The 14,066-nt window shown below is 42.2% G+C and overlaps 1 protein-coding gene across 4 annotated transcripts in view; it reads right to left on the reverse strand.

Annotated features, from left to right (window-relative positions):
• Positions 1-14,066, reverse strand: part of SORCS1 (sortilin related VPS10 domain containing receptor 1) — a gene marked incomplete at both ends in the record, with an annotated part of 558,785 nt that overhangs the window by 209,671 nt on the left and 335,048 nt on the right. For all 4 annotated transcript variants that reach the window (XM_082674065.1, XM_082674064.1, XM_082674066.1 and 1 more), the window contains one exon: positions 8,699-8,857. In XM_082674065.1, coding sequence (XP_082530191.1) covers positions 8,699-8,857 — 159 coding nt within the window. The remainder of the gene's footprint in view (positions 1-8,698; positions 8,858-14,066) is intronic.

Below are 14,066 nucleotides of genomic sequence, written 5' to 3' on the forward strand. Positions count from 1 at the left end.
CTGTCTTACCGGTTGTTTGGCCTGAGATGTCCAGCACTGGAGTTTGTAGGCAGTTGGATAGAGCTGGGTCTTGGTGATGAGATGAAGACCTCTGGGAGGCCTCACTCCGATTGATGTTCCCTGGTGTGTGAGGTTCTCTGTTAGTCCAGTGGTTTGGACTCAGAGCTCCCACTGCAGAAGCCTGGGCCCAACCTCTGCCCTGGGAACTAAGATCCCACAAGCTCTCAGGCTGAAACTTCTTTCCAGGGACTAAGTTGGAAAGGAAGGACTAATTTCTTTAATCAGGAGCACAGCAAGAGGGCAGGCATGCAGGCCCAAAAAACCATTCTTATCCACTCTGATTCTGATAGTATTATTCTGGTATATTAATCACCTGCTATTCATAGTCAGATTATACTTTGCAATCCAAAAATGTTAACACACTGACTGAACTCACCATTCTGGCAAGAATCCTTTATATCGATAAATACTGAATTGAGGCCTATGTTCTTCTTAACTATTTACCTGGAGTAGTGGGATATTAGTACTTGAACCATTCATTATGATTGAAATGTCCTTGTTGCTCATGAAGATTAGAGGACCCAACCCTTCACTCTGTTCAGTGGCCACCAACTGGATCCTTAGTTTCACTTAACTTCTTGGAAAATGCATGTTGTTGTTCACAAAGAGAACAGGAGGGTGGTGAGGAAATGTATCACTTCTTTGGTAATAAGTGTTGACATGCAGCAAAAATCGATTGAACGGAACCGAGGTGGTGGCAGTAGCGATGGCTGGAGGGGGGACCCGGGTGGGAGCAGCAGGGGCGAGGGAACCCACTCCACCGGCTCGGGAACTAGGCTTTTCTCACTTGAAGGGAAAAGGAGGTGTGGAAAGGAGCCAAAGACAAGCGAGGATGGGTGTGGGAAAGGGAGGTGAGGAGGGTAATTCTCCCATCTGGAAGTCCTGGGAAAGCCATCTCATAGTATTTTATATTAAGGGTCCAGCTCAGTAAAGGGACCTGGTCATTTTAGAAGGGTAGCTGACTTCTGCTTTCTCTTCCTCTTGGCAGCTATGAGATCCTGGCTGGGCCTCTGGATCTCTTGGAATACCTCATGTGCCATGTGTAATCTGAACTTACAATATCCTATTGTACTGAAGGGAGGAAGTTGGAAAAGATAACATTTAAAAAAAATTTTTAGTATGAAACCTACAGAGTCATAACTTCACAAAATATGTCTACTTACAAGGCCAAGACTCCCTCCTTCTCAAACCACTCCCCTCCTTGGCAACACTGCTGGCAGCAGCCATGCTTGACAAAGCAGGATACAAGAAAATGTTACCATTACTAGATTCTAAAGGGCCACACTCAGAGATAGGTTTTTTCTGGATATCCCTCGAGCTCAGTTAAGAAAAAGGTCCATGCCCTCTTAGGATGTCAAGTGTCCTTCAAACCTTCCCAGACTGGTGCCTGGATTAAGGAGGCATCTTAATCCATTTAGACAAGTGTTGGTGGGTAGAACAGATCAAAATAACTGGCTAAAAAATTGCACAAGCAAAAATGCAATTTACTTCAAAGTTTAAATAGCTACCAAAAAGCATAATTCTATCTGTCCAAACCTTAACCCCAATCACTCATTCAAAAATGTCCATTTCTCCTTATTCTTGTAGCTCATTTCGTTCAAATTTGGGAACAGGTAGATCAAACTGCTTCAGGTAGCAATTGAAAAATAATGATACAACCTGGTTAAACAAGTTAGCTAAAGTGAACACAGGCCTTCCTCGTTTGCATAAGATGGCATTTCAGCTGGAGAATTTGTTTTATAAACAAGCATTGGGGTTGACGTTCAGCAAGCTCCCTGGTTTCCACTCTAATTGCCAGTTTTGTACTTGAATACTTAAATTATTTACATATTCATGAGATTAGAAATCAGCTCTGACATTGGGAAATTTCAAGCACATGGAAATCTTGCCAAAGCATGGTATATAACGTTCCACATATTTCTTATGAATAACTGAGTGCCTTTTAATGTAGTGCCTTGGGAAACGTGATGGCATTAGGTAGATATCAGCTTCCTAAGTGTTTGTGCTTGTGCAGAAATCATTTGAATATCCCCAGGGGGTTGAATTTGAAGGATCCATTTATCTTTTATTTCAATCTTGCCCTTTTGACATTAAGGGGATGCTAGGTCTACTCAAAAACAAACAGAGTTGCTGTAAAGGCAAATACTTTAATATGTAATGGCTTATTGTTATTATAATCAATAATATTTCTGAGTACCATATATTGGTTCTTGCTTGCTCTGTTCATTCTGGTTCAGTGGTACCTTTTAGTGATTGTCTAAGAGGATATTCAACATTGGCTAAATACGTATAACGTCACGTATGGGGAAGACACCGGATTACGGCTAAGGAAGCCTTGCGTCTAAACCTAGTTATGCCACACCAGGTGGCTCTCTCCTAGGTCTTTGAATAATACATTGGCTGGCATTCACGTGGTGCTAGCCATGTGCCAGGTTCTGTGTTGAGTGTTTTACATACATTATCACAGCACCCTCAAACAGTCCTGTGAGCCAGGTACCGTTATTGCTTCCACTTCACAGCTGGCGAAACTCTAACAGTTAAATGACCCGCTGAAGGTCACATGGCCATTTGGAGGGCCTGACAGAGAGCTGATGTTCCTGCCTCACTTGCTGTGCTGTCTATCGCTGGTGAGAAACCAATATGACTGAGTTTGGGAAAATGCTGACCTCTCTTCCCTTATATCAAGCAGTCATTATTTCCCAGAGAATTCCTGGCATTCAGAGCTGTCGTGATAAACAATGGCCATCTTTTAGTGCTCAGTCAGGAAAAGTAGGAAAGATTAAAAAGAAAGTTGTGTTCTTTTTTTCTGTTTTGTTAAAGAAATGTATATGAAACTGTTTAAGTAAAATTGCAGGACTGGTAGAAAGAAAGAAGGGAGAAAGCTAAAAGCAGTTCTTCTTTTAAAAATTTACTTTGATGCAAGTTACTAAAATTCTATTGTATGCTCTCAAACACACTGGCAGTATAATTTTCCTTTTCTATCAATATATGATTTTAACTCAAACTCTGCCTTCATTTATACAGAGAATGCCGCTGTTAATATTTAGGGTTTCAATTTATTTGTGAATAGGGTTTCCTTATGAAAACGTGCTTTCCTCCTTTAAAGCCATGTTTTGGTTTTAAGTGTATCTTACACATATTTACCAAAATACTGAAGGTGAGGCCACCGTGCAAGCCTTAGGATTTCTTCTTTCTTTCATAAACTTTGATACTTTGGAATATAGAGGAGAACAGAGCTCCTACAAGCTCCCACATGGTATTACTTGGACTGCTGACTCACAGTGCTCCAGAACAAGTGAGACAACACAAACTCATGAATATTCTAGAACTGCCGCAAAATGAAGGGTGACCCACCAAACTGTCCTAAGGGTTTTGTCCTCCCTCCACAGAATTAATCACTCATTTGCATGCATTTTTCTTTTTACTTCACAAAACAATGGAACTTTTCCTGAAATAAAACTGACAGGAAGATCCATGAACAGGAGAAAAACAAAGATAATGGGAAAGAGAAATCAGCAAAAAGGTGATCTGGGGACTAAGACAAGGCAGCAGATGAGGTTGACTTGCCCTGCACGGCTTTCTGTTTTAAGTTTTTGAGTTAGTTATAAACACTTAAAAATAGGAAAATGTCATATCTCAAACAAAGCAGGATTACTTCTCTCGAAAAACTCTGAAAAGTCTGGTGACATTGAATGAGCCATCCTCGGTGGCAAGAACAGCAGGCTGGAGCTCACGAAGACCCCCCACCACACCCCACCCTCCTGAATGAACACCTCCTCTCCAGTTTCCCACAACCCAGACCCAGCCGCCGTGTTCAGTTAGTTGCTTGCTTATCTGTGTAGGAACTGAGTCCACGGTCTAGAAGGACTTGGGCACCCAGAGCGGGGAGAAAAAGCTCACTGTGGAGGACTGGAGAAACGTGGACCCTCCTGTTTATGGTCAGGGCCAGCAGGTACATCTGTAGGAGAGGCCTTGCTGCCTGGATAAGCTGAGCAAGGGGGTCTCTCCTCCCCAGCTGTGAGGCACTCTGAGTCCCAGGAGCGTTCACGTTGGCTTCACAACATTGCAGACTCGCCCCTATACAATTCGCTCCGCAGTGTAACCCCTAACAGAGAGACCCCGAGCCCAGAGCCCCAGGATGGTCAGCAGAGCTGAGGTAGATGCTTATTCTTACACATTTCTCCTGTGTTTTTCTTTCAGTCACATCTGTGTTTTGTTTTCACTCATTTCCACTGTCTCCCAACACATCATGTTTAGTGACGTGTTTGAGACAGACTGAGAGATGCCACTGGAGGCAATGTTTCATAGCACAGTTTGTACACTAGTTTATTGCCAAATTAAAATAAAGATGTAATCTGGCACATTTGGCCTGCTGCTAAGCCTTCCTTGGGTGGTTTCCTGTACTGAGGCAACAATGTGGGGGAAAAACAAGGAAGGAAGCGGAAGCTCTGTACCTCTGTTCTCCTGGCTGCTTGGTTTCCAAATGCCAAGAAACAAAGGGAAGGAGCAGAATGTTTGGTTTGCCAACTGCTTAATTACAGAAATAACAAAACTAAATAATGGAGAGTGAGATGTTGGGGGTCCTGGTATAAATGCTGTGGAATTCTTCACGGCATCCACAGTGATTCACTGCTGTTTTGTAAGAAGCTTAAAAGGTGTGACTGTACATAACAGGTATCCCTCTGCCCATTTGGCATGAAGTTTCCATAATGTCTATAATGCTTATTTTTCTGAAAATTCCAGGGCTTTCCAAAGGCACATCCTCACATCAGAGGCCAAAGAGTCTATCGCCTGTGTCTATACCATGGAAGTCCCCCAACAGGGCTTTTTAAGAAGTCAAGCTACTTCTTTTAGAGCTTCAAAGGGAAAAAGGTCCCAAATCTCTTCAGTCATTCTAGTGGTGGCTGGAGAGTCACATGCTCATTCAAAAAAATTTTCCCTCTTGGCAATCACCTACATCTTTAATATCACAGGTAGAATTCTCTAAGAAAAAATAAGAAAAAAGGCTAAAATATCAAAATAACCTAATCTTATGAATTTTGAGAGCATTTGGTCATACACATTTCTCCCTGATTAAAAGCATTTTTTTTTTTTTTTTTTTTTTTTAATCTGGCTTCCTATGGAACGATGGCCAGTAAAACTCTGTCTTGGGCCAGAAAGCACAATCTGTTCAACCAAACTCTTTTGAGTCCCTTAAAATGCTCACATCAAAAAGCCTCTACTGAGAGTCCAGACACTCGAAATGAAACGCAGCTGGAGCAGAACGCCATGGACCACATGGGCTCTTTCCTGCAAACCAGGGATCCAGACTTTGTCTTCAGGGCCCTCAGAGTCTCATTCACTAAAGGTGAGAGAAAGCAGTGGCAGGGAAATAAGGGAAAAGTAAAGGTGGCTATGTATTCAAAAGGGGAGTGTATGCCTCAAAAGACTGACAGCAAACAAGGGAAGAGAGGAGAGGAGGACAGTGCACAGGTGAGTGCTGACGGAGCTGTCACCTCAACGCAATAACTTCTAACAGACGGTGCTGTCTACCTGAGGATTCTGTTCACCACAGGCTGGTTGAAAACAGCATCTGGCAAAGGGAATCCTAGCACCAAAGCTACCTACCATCTTTGCTGAGAGTTCTGCAACAGTAGCAACTGTCACAGACATATTGATGAACAACACTTACATGAAAAAATAAGTGTTCCCACTTCCAAAAGTCACTGGCCTGCCAACACTAGCACAGGGCCCTCCTTAGGGCCCACTGCTGCATCTCACCAGGGTTCAAAGCTCCATGATTCGTGGGTGATTGCCAGCTATTATTTCCATATCACTGACCTGCTTGAGTGGCCACAGACCTTCTCCACTTGACTTCGGGCCAACACCACCAGCTAATGGCTCATTGGATGGCTGCAGCCCACTCCACTCCCCGCTAATGCCCCACTCCTCATGCTGTGATTCAAGCCCTGATACATGGAGCCCTTCCCCAACCCCTACTCATTAGCAGGTGATCTATAATTCTTTTTTCCCAGGATGATTTCTCCTTCATTCTCTTCTGGAGAAACAGAGAGCTTAGCAGAAAGGCTGGCTTCTGCCCCTTTGCTAATCTCCCGATATCCCCATCCATTTAGTAGTGAACCCTACTAAATATCATATTCAAATTCCAATTGCTGAACTTAGACATGTGACACCAATGAGTGGTTTTCCCCTTTGGGAAAATTCATTAACGTCTAAGATTTTTGGTTTGTTAGCTACATACAGAGCAAAGACTGTTAAGGCTTCTTCTACCTCTAAAATGACAGAATTCATTTGGTCTATGGTCACAAAAGATACCTTTTGGTCCTGACCAAGCCTACTGTGATACCATCCTAACTGGTCTTCTTGGTTTTGACCTCACAGCACCATAGTTCATTCCAATATTACTACCAGATTAATCTTTGTAATCTATAGCTCTGAACACATAATTCCACTGAACAAAATGTTCAAAAGGCTCCTAATTGGGAAAACAAAAATTATTTTGCCCAACAGTCAAAGTGGTCCAAAAAAAAATTAAGATTAGGTTCCAGGAGTACATGTATAATTAACTTGCCCAAATTTCAGTTTCAGCCAAATAGACACATTCACAATCCTGTTTACATGAGTTTTCTAACTTTACAAATTTATATTATTGTTTATGACATCCCTCTTGTGCAAAACGCGCCCCCTCCACCCCCCACAGAAATACGACAGTCATTAAAGTCCAGGTGAAATCATTTTATAAGATCTCCAACTCCTAAACTTGGGCTGCCAATTTCATATAATCCATCCAGCTACTCTGACTGGGTATCTACCATGTGTGAATGAAGAATCTATCTGCCTTTTTAGTCCCTCTTAGACTACTGAACTCACATGCATTTATATTCTTTCCCTAGATGGAATGAATACTCCTCGATATAGTTACTTTATACCAACAGTGCATCATGCTGAGCACATAAACAGACATGGAGTCTAATATTTGTGGGGTTTTTTGGTTCTTTTCAATCTCATTGGAAGTGCACCTGCAATTATAACTATCCACACAAACACATTTTAAGGCAAAGAAAGCCAACCCCAAGTACCAATTCCCATACGTGGCTGAGTCGGAGCCACATGTCCCAACTCCTCCAGAGTTATCCACTTTGCCACAGTGCTCATGGCATCACTGTCTGAAGTACTGGCACATGAAGGGTTAAATTTTGGGTCATCTCCTCTGACACAACTGCAAAGGTGCATAGTTTTCATTTAGCCAGGTAAATTTGGCCCTCAGTGTGCCTCTGGCATCAGGGGGAAAATTAACCAACTGTCAAATAAAATACAAAAACCCAGTGGATTAAATGACTAATATTCTTGTGTCCTGAGCTGCTCAGCTTTGCCTCTGGTAACTGCACCATCCTGGACGAGATGCACTGTGGCTTGACTCCAGGAATGAAATTGTACATTCTGCTGAAAGGGGAGCCAGGCTGCTCGAGAGGAAAAAAAATACTAATTGTAAGTCTTTCCTATTTTTAGGCTAATGTGCATTTTATTTGGCAGTAAGGGCAGGTGCGAATAAAACTCCAATCCTGAGAATTTTAATTTGCTTCCTCAAAAATGCTCATGTCAGTAGAGACCCTGAAAAGTTGTTTATACTATTCCCCTCCCTTCAGGAAGAACCCCATACGTCTATAGCAGCTCAGACGGTTTTAACCCTAGAATATTCTCCTCACTCAGGAAAGTCTAGCAGTTCTTCAAATGTATGTAATTTGTAACATATAATTCCTCTGAGGGTAATTCTCAGGATGACCGCACTGAACCATGCATTTCACAAAGAGCATGCTAACATTTTACCTATTTCCCTTTTGCCTTTTATGGCTACAGCCTCTCTCACATTTGCCTTTGTATACTTTTTGCCTCTAATTCTAATCCGATTGTATTTACTGTTGCTAGCCTTATACTCTACCTGAAATGTAAGTTCCTTAAAAGCTGGAGCTACATGTATTTTATAATGTATCTACAGTACAGAGTACATGATATATTTTATAGCATTTATCCCATAAAATACATATACATATTGCGTGTGCACGCACACACATATGTACACACAGATAAACATATGATAGCATAACTTCATTCAATGCCTTCCTAAAACGTAGACCTATCCTTCAGCCTAGCCACCAAGGGAAGAAAAGTCCTGAGATTGCCTGATTCTGAATGTTATCTATGTACATTTCTCTCACTATTTTAGCATATCACTAGCTAATGTTCTTCACTCTTTCAGGGTCATCCTTCCCTTGAAGCCTCTGAGAAAAGCTATGGGTTCTTAATTCCAAAAAAAAAAATGATCACATCTCACATACACAAAGCACTGTCTCAAATTCCATGGGGGTTTCCTGATGGTCTGAAGCTTCCAGGTAAGAACTGCTCCTCCACAATGTCTTCCTTAGGGTCTAGCTTTTCCTTTGTGTGCTGTTTCAGATGCTTACAAAGTTCAAACAAGCAACCTGAGATCCACATTGCTGCCCCTCGCCCCACCGGCACAGGGTTCAAGCTGCTGCACAGAACAACCTGACAGCTGAGAAGAAACGTAGCGATGACTAAGTAGTTGTCTTTCCCTAGGACAACCGTGCACCACAGTCTCGAACAAGGGGATCACGCTCACCTTTTGGTCTTGGCTGTAAGCCAGAATCCAGTCCTCTTGCTTGGGGTGGAAAAGTAAGCTCTGGATGTAGAAGTTCAGCCGGTACTTTTGATAGGTTGCCCCTTCGTCCGAGCTGATCAGTAAACTGCTCTCAATCTCCGGGTCTGTGAGCAACATAATCTGCGGCAGAGAATTGTTCAGGGAAGAAAACAACAGAAAGTTAAGTGTGCCAATTTACGAGGCTTAAAAATGAGCTAAATGTTTGACAAGGGAGGGAAAAGGAACAGGCAAAGAACGCTTGGCCAAACAAGGACCTTGACTGTCAGGTTTGCTCTCCTACCTTGGACCAAGGCCGTGAAACTGTTTTCACCAAGAAATGAAAGAGGCGGGACAGATTGAAAGGAAGGAGGAGGAAATGTAGGAGTGCATTTTCTTCCCTCCTGTAGGGCTCCTTGGTTTTTTTCCCCAAGGTTATTTCCTTAATCTGAAATATTTCCCATTGTTCCCCTAACCCCAGCCCTCCTTCCTGCTGAGCCTTGTCTAGTCTCCATTTTGGGGGGATGAAACTTGTCACAGTCTTTTGCGAGAAAGGTGGAATGAAGTAGAAAGAGGATGGAGTCCACGGTTTTTCTCTCCATCGCAAACCCTCCCGTTCACATCAACGATATCCCATGTCATCCTGCCTTTCGTCTGATTTTCTGAGTCTTGAGTCAAAGACTGTGCATTCGAAAGCCTGCTCTGGGTATTGTCCAAAGGCTCCTTTACCACCTGCTAACATATTAATAGTTTACTTATTTATTTTCTTTATTGTCTATATATTCTCTCTAGAACACAAACCCATGAGAATAGTGATATTTCTCTATTTTTATCCCCACAAGTGCCTTCCCAGCAGCTAGAATGGGGTCCAGCATATATTATATATTCAATAAATATTTGACATGAATGAACGAAAGTTAAAGGAATGAATGGAAAGTTTTTCAGAGTAGTCGCATAGATCTAGAAAGATGCCCAGAGTAATTTGAGCAGATATGAATGTAAGTTCCATGGAAAAAGTCATTGGATGCCCTTCTCCATCTTTGGCCTATTGACAAAAGAATATGCTATACTCATGTAAAAATTCACAGCTCCAGAGGCTTGGGACTTTCTCCTTTTGAGGGTTAACCTTGGCCATAGCAGTGTGAACAATCCACAACAGGAGCAAGACAGAGGAGCTGCTCTGAAAACAGCTTTTTACTCTCTTGTTTCACGCCTCTAGGAATATGTGATAAAGCACCTCATTCCCGACTCTGCAGGTTGCCTTTCACTCAGTCAAAGTGCACACCTTATGCCTCCAGTCAGGTGGCCTTAATGCTGCCCACTGACTTCTTCCCCAACAGCTTATTCATTGGCACTTTCTGAGTTTGGTTTGGAGAAGCATGAAAGATGTGCTTAATGTGTGGCCGTATGAAGAGAGATCACTGCAGCCCAGGGTTTAAAGATTACCAGCTAAGGATGTGGCGGTTCCAGGAAAAGGAGAGAGAGAGAGAAAGGAAGAAAAAAAAAACAAAAAACTAGAGCTCTGTCGTAAGAGAACAGAGTGCCAGGCAAACGCACAGGGCTTTCTCAGGCATTTGGAGGCAATTATATTAAAACCTCAGGACAGTTAGTGTCATATTCCAAAGTGGTGTCCGATCACGGCAAATGGCACACGACGATCTCACACCAGACACGCTCAGCCTGAACTCTGTTTATGTTACCCAGGATGAATTTCAGGTTCCTCGCTGTTCTTTCACCCTGCCCTTCTCGAAGAGGAGAAAGGGACGGATGAAGTGGAGTGAGTGGAACGCTGTGGCTGTCAGCTCTGTTCCGGACAAGACGAAGAGCACACACAATACTGGAGACTAATTGCCTCCCCTCCCATGTTCTGGTGAAGCCACTGTCCATCGACCATAAATTCTGACAAAGTAATAGGTCTCTCTGTCTTGTAGTCACCAAGCAGACAGTGTTCCCTTTCTGGATAGCTGATGCAGAACCATCAGGTAATCTGCTGAGTACAAACTTCCGTGTCATCAGTAAAGTCTATTGTATGTACTAAGGACGATCAGATGGCTCCTAAATTCACAAGAATATTTCCAGGGGATTTCATATTTACTGGCACACAAAAGCTGTCATTTTCCAAAAACAAATAAGTCATCAAATGATCATATTGCTTTATGTCTCCAACCACAATTAACAATAATATATAACAGCCTTTTGCACTACTGCCAGCAAGTAATTTCTATGATAATATGAACAGGCTCAATTTTATAAAGCATCTATTATCTCAGGCAAGGTGATTTTCCCCACTCCCCTGCTTTTCTATTTCCCTGTAAACCAGAATATGTTTACTCTCTTCCCACAAGTGCGGATCTCACCACCTCCTTCTCCTGGCAGACTACTTCATCAAAATAAAAACCCTGGGCCTACAGAATATCATCAAATCAAGTTGATTATTTATCATTTATTTAAAATACTTCTGATACTCATTTATACTCTGAGTCAACAAACTGTATGAGATATTCTGCATCTAAGTACTATTGGATGGGGGAGGTAGAATAATACAAATATTTTCAAACATATGGTTATTTAACATTAAGTAAATATAACTCCTGGCTTCCTCAGTCTTTTCTTCTGGGTACTAAAAATATGTAGACCAAAATCTCACCATTTCTTTACAGTCTTCACCTAAAACCTTCTATTTGGGAATTTGACATTTTGGAAATTATAGAAGATGTCAGGATATTCCCCCCTGTAAGATTTACAGATGTATCTGTATTAGACAAACCTTCCAGTGGTTCCTCTTTCAAATCTCTGCTCCAATCCACTCAAAACAAACAGGTCAGTCTGGATCCATTTTTGTTTAGCCATTTTTTATTGCAAAAACAACTTTGTAAGACTGCCAGTAGAATTCAAAATAAAAGAAAAATAGGGACTTCCCTGGTGGCACAGTGGTTAAGAATCCTCCTGCCAATGCAGGGGACATGCCATGACCCCTGGTCCGGGAAGATCCCACATGCTGCGGAGCAACTAAGCCTGTGCGCCACAACTTCTGAGCCTGCGCGCCACAACTACTGAGCCCACAAGCCACAACTACTGAAGCCCACGCACTTAGAGCTCGTGCTCCACAACAAGAGAAGCCACCGCAATGAGAAGCCCACGCACCACAATGAAGAGTCGCCCTGCTCACCGCAACTAGAGAAAGCCTGTGCGCAGCAATGAAGACCCAACGCAGCCATAAATAAACAAACTTACAAAGAAAAATAAATTGACCCTATCCCATCAACAAGTGAAACCATGTTTGTGCCCCCTTCTACTCCTTTATCCGCAGCTACATATCATATCATGGATTGAGTTTTTGCTTGTTTTTTTTTTTTCATTTAATATTATGGCCTATATTCATTTCCACCTGAACTGTAAACACACAAATGCATACACACACATTAATACACACACATTAATACACACCACTGTATACAATGTATTTCAATTGCTTAATCACAAGCTCCAACACAGTTAGGTTACAACTGGTTCAGTGGTTGAACCATAGTAAGTGCTTAATGAACTATTAACTGGATTAGTGGAATCTTATTATTTCAGTCTTCAAATTAGAATCCTTTAGTAATTATATTTCAAATGAGTTAAAGTTTGTTCTGTCATGTTGTAGTTTATGAAAAGTAAATATGTTAGTAAGCAAATAAAGAATTTAAGACCTAAATAGAAAATGTTTAACCCATTTGAGAAAAAAGATACAGTGTAAATAATAAGTGTGATCCAATCTTTAGACGAAAATGATGCCCTTTATAAATAAAGTTCTAAGCCATCAATATGGGCTTCCTTGGTGGCGCAGTGGTTGAGAATCTGCCTGCCAATGCAGGGGACCTGGGTTCGAGCCCTGGTCTGGGAGGATCACACATGTCGCGGAGAAACTGGGCCCGTGAGCCACAACTACTGAGCCTGCGTGTCTGGAGCCTGTGCTCCGCAACAAGAAAGGCCGCGACAGTGAGAGGCCCACGCACCGCGATGAAGAGTGGCCCCCGCTTGCTGCAACTGGAGAAAGCCCTCGCGCAGAAACAAAGACCCAACACAGCCAAAAATAAATAAATAAATTTATTTTAAAAAAATAATAAAGTTCTATCTTCTCAAGATGGTATTCTACTAGGAAATATTATCAAAATAGAAACTTCAAATTAGTGAATATTCCTCAAAAAATAATAGATTACATTCCTTAAATATATTCAGTGATCCCTGTTTTTGTTGATTTACATTGGCTATCTTCTTTTGGCTTTCTTTTTTCTCCTTTTTTAATTAATTTATTTATTTTTGGCTGTATTGGGTCTTCGTTGCTGCACATGGGCTTTCTCTAGCTGTGGCGAGCAGGGGTTACTCTTCGTTGTGGTGCATGGGCTTCTCATTGTGGTGGCTTCTCTTGTTGTGGAGCATGGGCTATAGGCATGTGGGCTTCAGTAGTTGTGGCATGCGGGCTCAGTAGTTGTGGCCCACAGGCTCTAGAGCACAGGCTCAGTAGTTGTGGCACATGGGCCTAGTTGCTAAATGGCATGTGGGATCTTCCCAGACCAGGGCTCGAACCCATGTCCCCTGCATAGGCAGATTCTTAACCACCGCTCCACCAGGGAAGCTCCCTTCTTTTGGCTTTTCATGTGACTCTGAATAAATGGTGTTTTGCTGTGTTTAATCCTCTGCATTCTGGAATACAATCTGAATGACAGAACTTTAAAAGACCTTTATAAAAGGCATGACTCCAAACTCTGCAGGATTCCTGAAGTGAGCTCTCTAAAAAGAGGGCTTGTGTGCCTAGCATAAAGCTTGTTCCACAGTAGGTCCATCCATCTTTGTAAATGAACAAATGAAGGAATAAAGCAATGAGTCCTCCTCGTCCCTGCTTCTGCTAAATGCAGTTCATGGATCCCTGGGACATTGAGAGTTCTGAGTCCTCTGAAACAAATCTCTGCTGTGCTACTTGGAAGTAAGTGGGGTGGGTAGAGACAATGGGAAGAGTCTGCCCTTAACGGGAAAGTAATTATTCTCTGTTCAGATCAGCCCATGAGTGATTAGAACCAGTTTACTCCTGTCCTGCAGGGTGTGCTGCACTCACTGCACCTACAGGTGAACTGTTTTCCATAGAAAGTCAATAATGGTGACACCGGCTCCCACCACCCAATTCTAAGCAATCGTTCATCATCCACTTCAGGGGAAGGGAAAAACTTTATTTGCTCTTCCTAGAGGTGATAAATGAACGTGAAATGCAATTTATAGATTTCAAATATGTCACTTCTACCTTTTTTTTGGATGTTAGTCCTTCTGAAAGCTCAGCGTCATCAAACATCAAATGCATCTCCACTCTCTTTGACTT

Source organism: Grampus griseus (genome assembly GCF_964374135.1).
Source record: "Grampus griseus genome assembly, chromosome: 16".
Classification (NCBI taxonomy): Eukaryota; Metazoa; Chordata; class Mammalia; order Artiodactyla; family Delphinidae; genus Grampus; species Grampus griseus.